Source organism: Lupinus angustifolius, chromosome LG13 (assembly GCF_001865875.1).
Source record: "Lupinus angustifolius cultivar Tanjil chromosome LG13, LupAngTanjil_v1.0, whole genome shotgun sequence".
Taxonomy (NCBI): Eukaryota; Viridiplantae; Streptophyta; class Magnoliopsida; order Fabales; family Fabaceae; genus Lupinus; species Lupinus angustifolius.
In genome coordinates this window covers 10164056-10181528 of record NC_032021.1, presented here as the reverse complement: position 1 = coordinate 10181528, position 17473 = coordinate 10164056, and the positions used below count along the sequence as shown (strand labels likewise).

General features: G+C 33.3%; 1 protein-coding gene and 1 non-coding gene across 3 annotated transcripts; one reads left to right on the top strand and one right to left on the bottom strand.

The window, feature by feature from the left end:
- Positions 995-15531, top strand: LOC109325589. 2 transcript variants are annotated; one of them, XM_019558036.1, is made up of 13 exons: positions 995-1456; positions 3933-4659; positions 4783-5303; positions 6580-6699; positions 7468-7533; positions 8952-9062; positions 11430-11506; positions 12107-12174; positions 12738-12842; positions 13595-13779; positions 13976-14044; positions 14567-14722; positions 14902-15531. In XM_019558036.1, exons 1-13 carry the CDS (start codon positions 1391-1393, stop codon positions 14980-14982), a joined length of 2352 nt encoding a protein of 783 aa, XP_019413581.1. In that variant the 5' UTR covers positions 995-1390; the 3' UTR covers positions 14983-15531. The 2 variants fall into 2 exon arrangements, with proteins under 2 accessions (XP_019413581.1, XP_019413580.1); XM_019558035.1 differs by having other exon boundaries at positions 13592-13779.
- On the bottom strand, positions 16030-16103 carry TRNAV-AAC. The gene has a single exon. It is a non-coding gene; the product is annotated as a tRNA-Val (tRNA).

Sequence of the window (17473 nt, the reverse complement as noted above, 5' to 3'; positions counted from 1 at the left end):
TAGCCCATATTGCCACCCCTAGATGTTATAGTGACTATATAAATCTTTACATTAATAATACATTGATATTATACTCATATTATATTGATTAAAAAGTTCTTGTTAAATAAATTTTTTGCCGTCATAGTTGTGATATTATGTTGTCAAGTAGTGGTTGAATGTTAATAATCTATAACTATGATATAATGTTATGTTGATTAAATATTTTATATTAAATAAATTTTCATCATAATAGTGAAGAGTTTGCTTTTTTATGTAATTATATTTAATGAACCATTTAAATTGTATTTAAATAATCTTTTGTAATTTTTTATTAATTTTCTTCTTATTACCTAAAATAATATGTAATATTATAATAAATAAATATGTAATTCCATAAATTGTGATTGTGCATAATTATTTTTTCTATTTTCTAAATTTATGAGTAACCGCAAATCTATTGGGTATAGAAGAATCCGTTAGTAGTATACCCAACTCATATCGACATGAGTCTCAGGCAGATCCGGGTCCCAAGATAGAGAACATATATTCTAAATAATGTCTAATTCTCTATCCCAAATTAATTAGAATAATTTTTTTTTATGTGCGAACATGTTATTGGCATGAGAGGCAGAGTAAGATGGAACAAGAAAATCCGGGTCCAGGATAGAGATGAAGATCACCTGTCCCAAATGATGTCTCACTTCATGTCCCAAACCAATCAAAATGCTCAATTTTATTATTTTTTGCTTTTAAAATTTTTGTTTTGTCCACATGCTAATATATAATAGGCTTAAGACAAAGAATGAGACACCTTTAAAAATATTATTAGATCCCTTCCCCAGCCAGATAATTGACTGATGTGCGTTTGATGCTTAGTAGAAAATTAAGATAATCTTTAAAATTGGTTTACACATGTCAAATTACAACAGGATACTTGTAAATCAAATTTGTTCATTTTCGTCACCTTCCCATGTTAGCCAACAGCTGAAACCAAAAAACTAAAACACCAAAAAAACGTTTTTAGAAAAGGAAAAAAAAAAAACAGAAATAAGAAATCCCAAAACTGTAACAAAGACAACGAAACGATTTCACCCAATCATCGATTTTCTTTCTCTCCCTCTCCGATCAGATCGGGCACCCCTACCCTTGTCCGAAACGCAAAACCTCATACCCTATTCCATTTCCCTTATTCAATTTCTCAAAATTTTCAATTTTTACATTTTAATTTGAACTTGCCATCTTTTCGTTCCCAAATTTCATATGATCTGTGAAATACGCTGTGGTTTTGGTGCCATTTGATTTAGATTCGTTGCGAACTTGGGAATTGGATCTTGATTTTCTGTTTGAATTCGTGAGGTTTTTGAGTTTATTATTGTTGCAGATCCAGTGTGTGGGTTTTGACTTTTGAATGGCGTCAGCTCAGGTGCTTCCGAATTCGCGGAAGCAAGAGCATCTGGAAGCTGGCAAGCGCCGGGTATGGATTTGATTAGTTTTATTTTGATTTTGCTTTCCAATAAAAAATGGTTGCGGCCGAAGCAAGAGACTCTCACTTAGTGAGTCTGAGTAAATGTATGCGGCCTCGTGAGTGGAGAGAATGTTTCCATAATTTGAATTCGTGATGTTTTAGTCATTAAGCAGCATCCTTATCATTTTGCTTTGTGATCATTCTGGAAATTGGGTGCTGATTTTTGGGGGTTGGTAATGTGTTTCCATGTTTGTATATCAATGCATTTTGTGTTTTTGAGACTAATGTGGGTTATTTGGTTTAGTGGATAATGAGCTATAATAGATTTTTAATTGTAATTGTTGTTGTTTTTATGATTGTTATTGATTTTCATCATATATCTGTGGCCCAACTGGTATAGTGTTTGGGAGGATGAAGGAAAATAGGAGAATGGCAAAAATGAATGGCTGCTGAAAGGGAGAGGGAATTGTGCGATTTGCATTAAATGATTGTGTATATAAATATTTTTAGGGGCAATTAGAGTGACCTTTCTCAAGGTTTGACTTAATTAGACCAGTCACCTCTTTTTCAAATATGCCAACTTCCCTTGGGGTTTATATTATTAATACACTCATCTCCCAATGTTTTTAATTGCAGTTGCAGTCATAGTTATGGTTACTACAATTGTGATCATTGCATTGTGATTAAAAAAATAGTTTTGAATTTGATGCGGTTCAAATACGGCCCGGTGCAGTCACATCATTGTGATTCAGTATCACACCACAATTATGGAGTGATGCAGTTGCAGAGGTCACTGCAACCACAATATTGTGGCCGCATCAGGTGATGCGGTCCACAATTTGATACAATGCCTCCCCCTTAAGGGTACAATATTTTATATTAATTACATTGACCTCCCTAAAAGGGTTAGTGTAACTTTTGAAATAAGAGGGGGTAGATGTAAGTGTAACTAAGTAAAATCTCAAGGATGCCAGTGTAATTTCCCCATATTTTTATATTGATTATATACCAGGGGAAAAAGAGGGAAATCTATGCTGCTGTTGGAAGCAACTAGGCCGTCTAGTTGTATGAGCTAATAAGTTGTTGAGTTGTTCTAAGTGCACAAGGATCAGTTTTTATCACTAAGCTATATGTATGGATTGATTAATAATTTCTTTTACTCGATTTTATTATCAATGAATGAGGGGCCTATAGCATAGTATCATTGGTTTTTATGGATTCTCATTGAAAGAGTTTATTTGTTTGTTGGTCTTGTTTAGATGTGGACAATGTTTTGTTTTATAACTTTCTGATTTGGATGGATGTGTGTATGTTCTACCATGAGAGTGTTGTTTATATGTAGTTATGTACTTGCATTTTAAGATGTTAAATTCTAACATTATCAAGTTCTATCCCATTAGGTAGAGCTGGGTACATGGATCAATTGACACCATTGTCCATAAGGCTCTATCTAAAACCAATTTTTTTTCCTTTCACAAAGCCATTTAAAGTGAGGTATTTTTAATGGTTTTCTTATCATGTTTTTTAATCATACTTTTTGTCCCATTCAGTCTACTTTTTTAACTAGATCCTCTATTGGTTTTCTTCTCACACAACCTAACTACCCTAAGTCATGTCTTGTATGTCCATACACCATTTTAGCATTTTGCCTTTGCCACATGTATTTTGGAATTTAACTACCCCACATTGTTAGCTGATCTTATAGTAGCTTGCTATAAACATCATTTGTTTGCCATCGCGTTTGAGATTTGATTGCATCATACAATCAAGGAATCCATTTTAATAAATAGGAAGCTTATAATGCTGATCATTGTTCCCTTGAACGAAGGATTTTCTTCTCTTAGAATAGATGTTTTGTAATTTGACTCGCTAGGATTGAGAATAGAATCCCATGCCTAAACGACATGAATCCATGCAGCGTTATTTTGTTTTTCCAGTGATAGCCTATTGTTTTTCCTTTGGAGTGATTCAGACACAGACCAGGTTTAGAATGCATGTCCTTTCAGATTTATTATTGAAGGGGAAGGAGGTATAACTATGCCCAAAGTTCATTGACATTTAACATCTCGTGGTGATCAAGATGTTAATTACTTCTCCATAACCTTCCAGGCTTGTTAGTTAATCACATTGAGACTAGAGAGATCAAGGAATCCCTTTGAACCGGAAATAGTGTTTTTATATTTTTGATAGTTAGAGGCTCTATCTATGTTGGCGTGTCACTGTGAATTGAAAGTGAGAAATTCGTGCACGATCCAACTTGTTTTTTATTCATATCATGTGTAAAATGTCCTAGTGCTAGCTCTTTTCATCTGCGTTAAGGATGTTGATTGAATGAATATTGGTACTATTGAAGCAATTGATTCCATAAAGCTTCTGTACCAACTCAAGATGACTTATTGCATTATTATCTATTGTGTTGTATTCTTTTTGAAGTGCTATTTTCCTCCTTTATCTTTCAAACTTAAATAATTTTTTTATATTGCAGCTTGAGGAGTTTCGTAAAAAGAAAGCTGCAGAGCGGGCCAAGAAGGCTTTGTCCTCTAGCAATAATGCCAATTCTGATGCTAGCCTAAACCAAAAACAAACTTCCGAAATTCAGAATGTACGAGTTAATGAATCAGATGGAGTTACCACATCCGGTGGTATTGGAGGAGCTATTATTGACACATTACCTTCAGGGATGGGCAATGACAAGAGCCCAAGTATGGTTAGCCAAAGTAGTAATCAAGAACCTTTGGCTGATAGAACTAGTTTAGTTAGGAATGATCTTAATACATTGCCTACTATTCCGATGGAGGCATATTCAGATATTGACGAAACTAAGAGATATAATGCTTCTGTTGGTACTGCATATGCAGATGTTAATCAAAAGAATGAGGCAAATAATGTATATGACATATATGGAGTTCATACTGATGGTCTTGGGGGAATTCCTTATGGGACGACAAACAACCAAAGTATTCTACTACACCCGCAAGGAAGTCAAGAATTTGGTAGCAATGCTACTCAAACTAGTCTTCATGGGATGAACGATTCCCAGTCAAATAAGAGTAATAGTTCTCTAAAGGATTATCCAGTTTCTGATCATGGTTCTTCTCCTTATTTTCCCTCAAAAATCTCGCCTCAAAACTCTGTTGATACACTACTGCAAATTAAGTCAACAATTTCTAGCACTTCAGACTCCATCTATGCACATGGTTCACATTCTGAAGGTAGCAAATGAATTTTTTCTCTGCATCTGTAGTTTGGACTTTAATGCTTTTATTCTATTTTGATACTACTGGACTATGACCTCTTTGCTGATGATTCTGTGCATAATATATGTTGAATTGCAGGCTTTAGTGATTTTTTAAGTTCTAAGTTCAGAGAGACCATAACTAGTTCAGGTAGTGATTTGCCTAACCTTCCTGGTGCAACTATACCAAGGTTTGATTCCAAAGATTATGAAGCAAGTAATTCTTTTAATCATACTCCAGTAAATTCATTGGCAACAGAATCTAGTTCTAGGAGGTCTCGTCCATCTTTTCTTGATTCTCTAAATGTCTCTAGACCATCTTTGGAGTCTTCATATCGGAAACCCGAACAAGATTCCTTTATGTTCAGTCATTCAGAATCAAGCAACAAGGATATATCAGGATCTACTCATTTCCATAAGCCATCTGAAGAGACTAAAACTGTGGCACCTTTCTCCAATTTTACAGCTGCAAATTTTCATAGTCCATTAGAACATAATGCAGGCCCTTTTAATAATAACAGTCAAAACATGCTGATGACAAGTGCTAAGGAAAATAGCATGGGTAAGAAGGATGATTATTACTCACCTTCAAAGAATGAAGATTTTGCTGCTTTAGAACAGGTGCTTCCTGCTAGTTATGGTTAAGAGATATGTTCCCTTGATGCATGTTGCATGATGTATTTCTTTACTTGCATGTGTTTTTTTTTATGAATTAGCATGAGAAAGTGTTTTCTGATGGTAGTGTGTTTGTGCTTGATGTATTAGATTGATGTCTGTAATTGTAAAGCATTAAGTTATTGGGGTATATATGATATGGCAAATATGAGCTAAAGTGTACCTAAATTTCAATTGCAGTCATGAATATTTTACAGTATGATTTCATGCATAGGTTTTGAAAGCAATGCATTAGGTTAGAGCCAATATATGTTCGTACATGATTTATCCAGTTTGTATTTTTTCTCTACTTTAAACCATGGAATGTGGAGTTGTGAACATAAATTGTTTATATTTGTTCTTTTTACATTTATAGGGTGAGTCTCGGCACCATGGTAAGGTTGTTTCTTAGTGACCAAGATGTCACTGGTTCAAATTCTAGAAACAGCCTCTTCGCTTGAGGGGGTAAGGCTGCATAGCTCTATCCTCCCCACACCTCACTAGGTGGGAGCCTCGTGCGCTGGGTCACCCTTTGTTCTTTCTCCATTTTTAGAAGCATAAGATTAATATAGGTTTTGTGCAGGGATGTAGCATTATTATTATTATGTAGGAGAAAAGTCCTTTAGTATTATGTATTTGTATGATAGCTAATGGTATATTTATGTGTCTAGTGGTGTCTAAAAGGTGTTCATTCATTCAGGTATTTTGTTGTGTGTGGATTACAGAAAGAAGAAACTTCTTTTTAGGGGGAAAACCCTGTGTTTGTTGACTGTTTGAAGGAGGAAATTCCTTGTTAGGGGGAAACCCTGTGAAGTTGCTTATTGTTCTTCAAATCTAGTTTATGAATCAGGATATTGTAATAAAATATAACAATTTCTGTGTCAAATTCTTGAGTGCAACAGAAAGAGTGGGATAATGGAGTGTGGTAGAGAGAGGCAATAATAGGAATTAGCAACAGAAAAAAAGAGAGAAAGAAAGAGGAATTGTGGGATAATGGAGTGGGGTAGGCTGATTTGACATGTTTGGAGCCTTGGAGGTTAAAAAAAGAGTTGTGGATTTGCTAATTTATTATCATGCAGATGTAGATTATGTAGATGAGACGAGGGTTATTCATGCATTTAGTCTTGTTATAAGCTGTTAGCATTTGTCTTTGTTACATGTGAAAAATATATATTATGTTGGTTTTTATTAATATATGTGTATATATCTATGTATAATGATTTTCCTATCTTTTGTTCTGCAGCACATTGAAGATCTGACTCAAGAAAAATTTTCTTTGCAACGTGCTCTTGAGACTTCTCGAGTACTGGCGGAATCACTAGCCACTGAAAATTCATCTCTGACTGATAATTATAATCAACAGGTTGGGCTTATGGAGTACACTATGTCATTCTATGGGATGTTCATCCTGTTGTATTTTTTATTATTGTGTTATTTTCATGCTCAACTAAATGTTTTGGTAGTGATAATTTTGGTTAGTTACAATAATGTGTACTTCAGTGTATAACAGGGTTTAATGTGTTTATCTACTGACCGTTTTATTTTGTTTCATGTTTAACTCTTCAATAATTCATAATTTTGAAGGACATGAAGTTTCTAATAAGTAGGAGCAACGATTACTGTAACTTCCTTCAGAAAAGGGCCGCAATTGGTTATAACTTACAGAAATTTGGTTAATATCTTGAAAGACATGTAATTGTTTTTCCGAATCACTATATATGTTCACTGCTTTGTGTTAGAACTTTGAGGAGACTGTTAGAAGCCCCACCCAGTAAGGAGAGTAGATCAAATGGAGATTAGTCCAATTCTTAGAGGAAGACAGAGGCCAAGAAAAACCATAGGCGAAATGATGAGGAAAGATTTAAAGATCAATGTTTTGTCAAAGAATATGGTTTATAGTAAAGCATTATGGTGTACTTCGATCCATGTAGCGAACCCCACCTATGGGATTAAGGCTTGGTCGTTGTTGTCGATTTGTGTTAATATGTGGTTCTTTTTTATTTGGGCATTAGAATCTGATTTTGAGCTGTTATTGCTGCTTTGTCTTTACTTTAGAGGTAGCATAGTCGTTTATTAGGGTGTAAAACATTCTTCTACTTTGTTTTTACTATGTTTGTTTATATCTTTATAGAGAAGTGTTGTCAACCAATTACAATCGGACATGGAGACGTTACAGGAAGATATCAAAGCACAACTGGTTTGTATCAGGATCTCCCTAACATTGCTGCTATTTCATTATATAATCATTCATAGTGTAGCTTTGCAAGTTCATGCACACAAATGTTTACATTTATAATACTTCATTATATACTTATAATTTATATTAGTCATATAATGACAACAATTTTAAACATATTTATTTATTGTCACAATATCATAAATGAATTATATTTGTTGTTAATCAAGCTGTCTCACAAGGTTGAGCTGAATATAGGGGTATTTCAACTCAGGTGAAATTATATAATGGAGCCTCATATCAAACTTGATGTAGAAATAATCAAGCATCTAATTGAGCTCGTTTGGATTACTGTCCCAAGTCTTTGGTAAATAAAAAGGTCATCATTAGATATATTGGATGGCTGAGAATCTTTTTGTGTGCAGTACAAGGTTCTTGAAATGTTACTTCACCAAAGGCAATTTTTAGCTTTCTTTTCTTCCTAAGTCTGTGTGATAGCAAAAGTCGCATGTGATCATCAAAGAGTATTGTCTTCTATTTTCTAGGAGTCTTTAAGAGTAGCCTTTCATATTTTCTTATATGCTAAAGCTATGAAAGGTCGCTATGTATCTGGTATGTCGATACATATATTTTTTAAAATATATGATACATACGTTTGGGGATACTTGTATAAAAATACTTAAAACTCATAAAATATAATAAATTTATAATTGAATATCCAAATCCAAACTAGAAATATAATTAGACATTATTTGATATAAAATAGAAATTGCAAGTCATTATCTTTGGGCAGCAAGCTCAGGCAGCGGCTGAAAGATGAAGCAACAATGTTGATGCTTGAATTGAAGATGGTCAATACTTGAGAGAAAGTAAATTCAGTGTATGAAGATTGAAGAGATTGAGGAAACCCTGCATTTTAACCTTCTAATTGTTGCATGGTTTTGGGAAATAACAAATTCTGAGGCAATCTTATTTTTTTTATGAAAACGAAACGGCGATGGCATTATCTCGCATCAGATATGTATCGACGTAATTATTTTATTTTTTAATTTAATTTCTTGGGTACTCTGGGGATATGTATCATAGACAAATAGAAGCGTATCGATATTAGATACATGTTCGGTACCGATACGCGAGGCAAGGTGACATATCTGTGTTTCACAGTGAAAAAGCATCTGTTATCTTGTTAGTGTACCTCGTTTATGCCCTCTCTGTGTGTAGTTTCATTGGAAATCTTGATATTGGGTTACCATTTGGCAACCCACTCAAATTCTCATTGTGTGCGTGTTTTTCCTGATGTCTAAGATTTTCGTTTTCCTGTTTTGGGGTTCAACTTTTTATTGCAATAACCTGATTTCTATGCATGGATCCATAATTGCTTTCTATTTAATGCTTTGTCCCTCTGCCATTGGTATATATGTAAACTTTCATCTCAACAGGTTGAGTATGAGTCTATCAGGAATTTATATACAAATGCACAGCTAGAGTGTAATGCAGCTGATGAGCGTGCCAAGTTATTGGCATCTGAAGTTATTGGTTTAGAGGAAAAGGTACTAATTTTTCTTTTTATGTTTTGCCATTTGCCATTTATTTTTTTAAGGATAAATATAATATTCCCCTTCTTTTATTTTAAATAACGTTGTTAACTGAAACTTATTTTGGGTTAGGTTGCATTCATCAAGGTGATGACATTTTTTGACATGTAATTTACTACCTTAAAATCATCTGAAACCAAGTGATAAGTGGCAGTTACAATGAAATAACTTGAAAGAGAATTTTATCAACTTTTAGCATAATTTACTGAAGGAATACCATGAAATAGATTATTCAGCTGTCTTGTTATAGGAATTCTTGAAAAGGTGACCATTTTTATGTGTTTCAGTCTCGAGTTAAAAATGTAATGTTTAAAAAAAGGACGACCTAGTGCACGAGACTCCCACCTAATGAGATTTAGGGAGGGTAGATGTGCACACCCTTATCCTTACAATGTGAAGAGGTTGTTTCCATGATTTGAACACATGACCTCTAGTCACAAGGCAAACAATCTTGCTGTTATGCTGAGGCTCACCCTCAATTTAATGATATGAAATAGAAAATAGCTTGGATAATATACGTCATGTGTCCGAAAAATGGCATAATGACTAAAAAGATATGATTTGTAGCTATGGGAGAGGGCCAGAGGGGGGACTAAGACAAAAGATTCACATTATTGAAAATCAATTTCGTTTTATGCTGGAGAGGTCAACCATGAAACAATATACTTGCCACAATGATTGATGGATCGACATTGGAGGAATAAACCTTTGAAAAAAAGATATTGGTGGAATCAAAAGACTTATACATTGTTTTCATTAATATGGAAAAAGTGTATGATAGGGTGTCGAGAGAGGGTTGAAGGCTTGGATAAGAAAGAAGTTTGTATTGCCTATATTTGAGCAATCCCATATATGTATGATGGAGTTACGACTAGTGTGAGAACATAAGGTGGGGCCATAAAAGATTTTCCTTCAACTACAGGACTGCACCAAAGGTTAACTTTGGGCTTCTATCTTTTTACCTTGATCTTGATCTGTTTACTGTTTACTAACCATATCCAGGAGCTGGTGCCACAAAACATTTTTTTGCAGATGATACAGTCGTAGATGGAGTGTCAAGGAAAGAAATAAATGAGAAATTAGAAATGTGGAGACAAGCTTTAGAAAGCACACGACTTTTGTTTGAGTAGAAGTAAGATAGAGTTTAACAAGTGTAAGTTCAGAAGGAGGCACATTAGTCCTAATTTAGAGGTGAATCTTGGGTCCGTTATACAACGGAGAAATTGAAGATGTAAACCATGAGATTCAAGAAGAGTGGATGAACTGGAGGAGCGCTTCCATTGTTATATGTGATAGAAAGATACCACCAAAGGTTAAGGGAAAAATTTACCGCATATAATATAAGACATGTAGTTTGTATGAGATTAAATGGGAGGTAAATTGCTAATAAGAATAAACTAAATATAACGTGATGTGAATGTACTGTTAGAGCAGCGGACACTCTAGATGAGATAGGATTAGGAATGAATGCTTTGGAGAGAGTGTTAGGGTAAACCTATTGCAAACAAAATATGGTAGAATTTTGTCTTAGGTGGTTTGGGCATGTGTGGACAAGACCTGTAAAGAGGGACCAAGAAAAACCTATTAAAAAAACTGTAGCCCACTTGCTATTGGTAAAGAGGGACCAAGAAAAACTATAATTAAAACTATTAAGAAGGACTTGGATTTCAATGGTTTATTCATATCCATGATTTACAATTGAACACAATGCTATGGTGTTGTCTGATCCATGTAGTCAATCCCACCCAGTGGGAAATTGGTTGGTTTCTGTATTTGATATATTTGTGAGGTGAAATAAATTTAAATATAACAAACCATCAACATTTATGATTGTTAGAAAATAGATGTATAAAGCCTTTCATGAGTCTCCTGCTCTCCTGATTACTTATGCTTTTAAGCATAATTGGTATTTGATATGTTTCAAAGCCTTTTGAACCAAGTAGTCAAAAGTTTGATCCTTTACCTACCCCATTATTTATAATTTATAAGTAAATTAAATATCTAGAAAAGTTAAAGTGGAGCAGTTCAATGTCCAAGCCTCCATAAAGGCCACCACAAAAATGTCATTGTTCTAATACTAATTGGTTTTGCAAAAATTATCTAGGCACATTGACTTGTTTGATAAAATATCTCCATATCCATCTTGTAATATGTAGTATAGAGTGATTATTGTAATGCCAATTGCTCTATCCTACTTAAACACAGGAACTTAGATGTCAATATTTTAATCTGAATTTGTTTAGGTAGTTCATTGCAGATGGGCTTATGAGATTTTTTACATTCCAATTTTTAATTCCTCGTGTTTGTGTTCAATAAACTTAGGCACTCAAACTAAGATCCAGTGAACTGAAGCTTGAGAAGCAGTTGGAAAATGCACAAGCAGAGATTTCTTCATGCAGGTAATTTTGAGGATTTAAAGTTGCTGTGAAGTACCAAAGGTGGTGACATTGAGGATTTGTTGTATGGTTTTTTTTATAAAACTATTGCCTAAAATTTGAGTTTTATGTTTTGAAATGTTCCCCCCAAATGCAACCTTGGGTGATTGGGCTAGAGACACTAAGGGTCCGTTTGCGAGTACGGTTTTAGAGGGGATGAAAGGGAAAGAGAAGGCTTAGATCCATGAAATATACCTGTGAGATGGCTCTGAAGCGTCCCCTTTCTCTCCAAAACCCAACTTGCAAACGGATCCTAAATTTAGTTTTTCCCTGAAGTAATTTTTATTTCTAGCTGAAGTACTATTTGAACCCTAATTTCAATTGTGTTTGGCCTCTGAACATGACATTTTGGATTCTAAAATTACTGTTTCTGAACCTCTGCAATTATTATTCAGTGGTATCTAAACAAACAGTTAAAAATGTTGTGCTTTTTCCATAAAACAGTTTTACTCAATGGCATTTGATTTGATGCCAGCTTCTTACTTCCTTCAATAGTTGATTTTCCTAAGTTTATCCAAAGATTTTGGGGCGTTTTAAAATAAGAGCTTGTAATAAATATTGCAGGAAGAAAATGTCTAGCCTTGACAAAGATCGCCAGGATATGAAGTCAACCATTGATGCTCTTCAAGAGGGTAAGCAGACCTTAATTTTAATTTATTATTGCAGTTTAGCTTCACAAAGATTGTACTTTTCCTTTATATTTAATGTTAATGTGCTTTCTACTGGCTTACAGATTTGCTATGGCCTTGGTAAGGCTAGTGCTTTTACTTATTTGATGTGTATGAGATGGAAGAACCAGGATTAAGAGTTAAAATAAAAATAATAGATTGCTTTAGTTTGTGAAGTTGCTTCTAGGATAAGCATATATGATGCTTTAATAGTTTATTGATTTAACATGTCCACTAATCACTGGACTTTGACTCTAGTTATTCAAGCTTTATATTTTTTGCATTGTTGAAGGTGGTCGTATAAAGGTGGTGTTTTATCCATGTTGGTCTATACTCTGTATTGCATTTGGGTTGAGAAAAATGTTTTTTTTAACGCTTTCATTTTAGCCACCAAATTTTGAAGGCCTAAGTTGAAATAAAAAATTAACTACAATTATGTCCAAATTGTGAACAAGTTTTAACTTTTATGTGAATTGAGCCATTTGAACTCTTAAATCCATATTTATTGTGCCATTTCACTGATATAGAGAAGAAGGTGCTTCTGTCTAAGCTGCGAAAGGCTTCAGGAATTGGGAAGTCTAATGAGAGTCAAATAAATAAAAGGGACGTTTCTACATCTACCGAAGATATAGGTCTGTTTTTGCCTCAGTTGTATTTATTACTATGTATATGTATTATTCATCATTGGTTATCAATTTATATGTGGCTACCTACATGGCATCAATCAAGCTTAAGCTTGTTGAATTTGCAAGTCACTTTTGTTTGTTTTGTGGTTGAGTTGTTCTTAAGTGGGAACAAGAGAAGGAATGCTTGTGTATCCATCAAGATGCTTTAAAAAAATCCATGGCAGGTTTACAAAGTTGTTATTGTTATCAGGATATTCAGATCAAGCATATGGATATTTAAGTATGTGTCTAGGTTAGGTTCATTTTATTTTATTATGACTACGAAATATATGGTTAAATGTAACATCGCTCGAATGTCTTGTATTCATATACCTAGCCAACATCTGGTATCAGATCTTTTCAATGTATATAAACATGCTAGAATACCATGTACTTGTGACTGGTATTGTGATCTTGGAAGTACATAGAAACTCACTGTTTTTCATAAATAAATAAAAAATTAGATGAGAAGAGATCACAAGCACAACAAAAAGAAATAGCACAACAAAAAAGAAATAGCTAAAGCCTAAGTTATAGAATAATGCAAAAGAGCATATCAATCCCCATATTTGTCTAACAAAGGAACACCTCTAACTACTTGATTTAGTTTTAGCTTATAACTGGCAAATTTTACTTGAATAAATTAGTCCCAATTACTTTTAGTATTTTTACTGATTTAGCATCTCCAATTATGTTTATATATCTATATTATGCAGAAAATGAAAACGCTGCTGCAAACTCTTCCAACCAAGAAATCAATGACTCTGCTTCTGTTCATGATGCTGGCTCCTCTAGTTTATCCTTAGTTCCTGAAATTGGACACTCATCCTTTGGAGTTCCTCTCGTGAATGTTCCTCATGATCAATTGAGAAGGATCGAGAACATCAATGCACTTATTTCTGAGGTAGGATTCAGTCTATTGAATTTTTCTTTTAGATAAGAAATATATTGAAAATTTCAGACTCAGTAATATATACACCACCTTTCATCGCTCATTGCTATTTAGAAATGCTTTCATGCATTTTGCTTTCTATGTCTAATCAAAATAGTATTATCATCATATAAGCCCAGCATATTTACCTCTACCTTTTTATGTGTAGCTGGCGTTGGAGAAAGAAGAATTAACGAAAGCCTTGACATCTGAATCATCAGAGTGTTCCAGGATGAAGGTAAACTAAATCAAGATGTGATTTTTTTTGCATAAGTGCGCACTTTTTTTAAAGAAGCGAAAGAGGAATTTTTTCCAGCAAATTGTAATTCCTTTTGCTTTAAATTAAACCTTCATATTTCTCTGCTAAATCTGGTAGGAGTATCTGGACTTCAATTTTTTTGTGTTTTCATGCAAATTCTTCTGCCACTTATTAACTCCCTCTCCTAATTCATTGAAGTTTACTACAATTTGTTTTTACTTGGTGTCGGTGCTTTGTATTTTACACATCAATGATGTATATCTTATAATCCGGAGTATATTATATTTTCTGAATCATCCCTATCTGAATCTAATAAATTGTCATGAGCCTAGTTTAGACATACAGTACTGCCAAAAAGTCGGTAAAAAATTGGATTGAGCAATTCAAAGCTTTATTTATTTAATTATTGGCTTAACTTATACCGAATTCAGGTCTGTAATTAGTTCTGGTCCTCTATTAGTCTAACCATGCAGTCTCTGCTGTTTCTTTTCCAAATTGAAGGCGATAAACAAGGAGCTGTCCCGCAAACTTGAGATCCAGACCCAAAGATTAGAGCTTTTGACTGCTCAAAGTATGGTTAATGAAAATATTCCATCAAATCAACTAGATTCTCGCACTATCTATGAGAATACCCCATATGCAGATGAGGGTGATGAGGTAACATACATGTTCATTTTGCTTTATGTTTTCATTACAGAGAGGCATTATGGTCATGTACTTTGAAGTAGTTGATCTATGCTGAAAAACTATCTATTAAGTAGTGGTTGTTAAGAAAAAGCCAGGGCTAGAAAACTTGAAATGGAAAAATGGATTTGATTTCTCTTTTCTCATACTAGGTGGTGGAAAGGGTGTTGGGATGGATTATGAAGCTGTTTCCTGGGGGGCCTTCGAGACGAAGAACGAGCAAACTTCTTTGATTGGATTTACATTGAACTGCTAATTATTATCACCAGAGTCTACAAAGTTATTGGGGTGGATTATGAAGCTGGTATGCCACTAAGATAAAGAACCAGCTAAACTTCAACCCAGATTCATGTCGTCTAACTTGTGAAAGTCTTTGGAGTTGCTTTTTGTTTCTTGTCGCCTCCTCAACACGGTTGAGTCCATGAACTGTATATTTTGAGTGAATCATACAACAAATTTTCAGAGCTCCTTATCGATTGAGGAATCCGGCTGCAATTATTTTGGAAGATGGCAATAAAATCTGTGCTGTGATTTTATCTCTTGAATCTTGATTTAATTACAAATTTTGTGCAAATAGTAGTTGGATATGAAAGACTACCCAAAAGCATGGTGGGAGAGAAGGGGCCAATTTGAACAAAAGAATCAGATGTGGGAACTTCTGTTTAATGTATGCAAGGTACAAATGAAAAGCATTACATGTAGTGGAAGTTTGTATTTTTCTTTTTCTTAGTGTTAGGTAACCTGTGACTTGTGAGCAATTCCATCTTAGTAACCATACATGGAAAAAAACAACGTTTGCCAGTTATTTTTATGTTAAGACTAACATTTATGTGCAAAAATGGTTGTCTTCGTGCATTGACATATTTTCAAGCAGCATTAGCAATATGTGCCCGTCCCTCATAGATTAGGGTGGGATGAAATCGTTCATGAAAATGACATGAAATATTGACACGGCAGCTTTGCAGGTTGTCCCCAATAAAAGTAAAAATTACTTAAAATTAAACAAAATTAAAAAATAATTGTCACTGCCACAGTTTTAAAATTATGTAATATTGTATTAAAATTAAAGAAGAACATGGCAATTCAAACAACTTAATATTGCATATTTTTTAAGTCCAATGATAAATTAAAACCTAAAATTTAATAATTAAGATTATAAGTTCATAAAAGTCTAAATCATCACAATTAACATTCTATGTATTAACAAAAATAAAAAATAGAAAACAATTAAATTATTAATGAAAATATAGATTTTTTTATCAGCAAAATGAATTTCCATATGGCTTCGCCCGGGTTCGAACCGGAGACCTTCAGTGTGTTAGACTGACGTGATAACCAACTACACCACGAAACCTTGTATATCTATTAAAAACATAGATAAAGTTACATAAAACATCATTTTTAAGTGGAATTTGACATATTCGAAGTTTGAATTCTTGTAGTTTTAATGTTTGCCAGTGTACCGTCTTGCCCGTTATACAATCTGCAGGTGAAATAAGCATTGTGGGTAGACAATTTTAAACTAACTGATAGATTTTCCATGTCCGATTCCCCAATAACTATAGGTGGGTATTGTGTGCTTAGCCCAAATTATCAATGGTAATTTCAAGTGACACATTCTATTAATAAAATTATAAAGAGTAAATTACACTTATACCTTATGAGTTTTAGTAAAATTATACAAACGAATCCTCTATTTTTTACACCTACAAAAAACTCCTAATTGTTATACTACATTACACTAACTACCCCTCTGTGAGAAATAAGTGTGATTTTTTAAACAAAATAATGATAAGTGTACTTAAGTTAAACAAAATATCATATATTGTCGAAACATGTGCAAATAGTATATGAGTTAATACATTTTCATTATTTTCTATTCGTTACAATATAATATAAGAGTGATTTAAATCATATATCCTTAAATTTGTTAATGCATCTTATAATAAACCAACAATAATGGAAATGTCACATATATCTTATAATAACTCGTATACTATTTGGACTTTTCTCTACAATATATCATATTTTATTTAACTTAATTATATTTATTATTTTTTTTGTTTAAAAGATCACACTTAATTATCATGTAGGAATAATCAGTGTAATGTATCTATCAAAATCAGAGATTTTTATAAGTATAAAAAATCAAGAAGTAATTTGTATAATTTCACTAAAACTCACAAAAACCTTACAGCTTAATTCACTGAATTATAAATGTTCAATTGACCCTTATGCCAGAGCTCCAATGACATAACTTCTTATGCATGATGAGTTATATAATTATACTATTTTATGAAAGTCTGCTCATTAGACTTATGTGTCTATGGATTGATGGAAATCATCTGAATGCACTTTTCAACTTTAAATAAGAGTATATATAAGGTAAAAATAATATTTTGGCCCTTTTATGTTTATTCTTAGGTTTTAATTTCATTGTCTAACAAAATAAAATGTGCCAATTTAGTCATATGATAATGTTTTATAACTTATCTATCTATGATAGATCGAATCTAAGATTTACTTACACTAATGATCTAAATGTACTTTCCAATTTTGACCCATATAGATAAAAGTTATGAGGTAAAAAATTTTATTTTGGTCATTTTATATATTTTTTAGATTTTAATCTCATCATCTAACAAAATAAAATGTGTTTTTTCGTCACTGATTTTGTTAGATCTTCTTTTCTTTCCACTCAACTATTTCTCTCTTTTCATCCTT

What these genes read in the sequence shown, in the direction of transcription:
- LOC109325589 (XM_019558035.1), top strand. Translation starts at nt 1,391, where the DNA reads ATGGCGTCAGCTCAGGTGCTTCCGAATTCGCGGAAGCAAGAGCATCTG. An exon ending in CTGATAATTATAATCAACAG is followed by an intron (nt 6,700 to 7,467) that starts GTTGGGCTTATG and finishes ATATCTTTATAG; the next exon opens with AGAAGTGTTGTCAACCAATT. An exon ending in TACATCTACCGAAGATATAG is followed by an intron (nt 12,843 to 13,591) that starts GTCTGTTTTTGC and finishes TATATTATGCAG; the next exon opens with AAAATGAAAACGCTGCTGCA.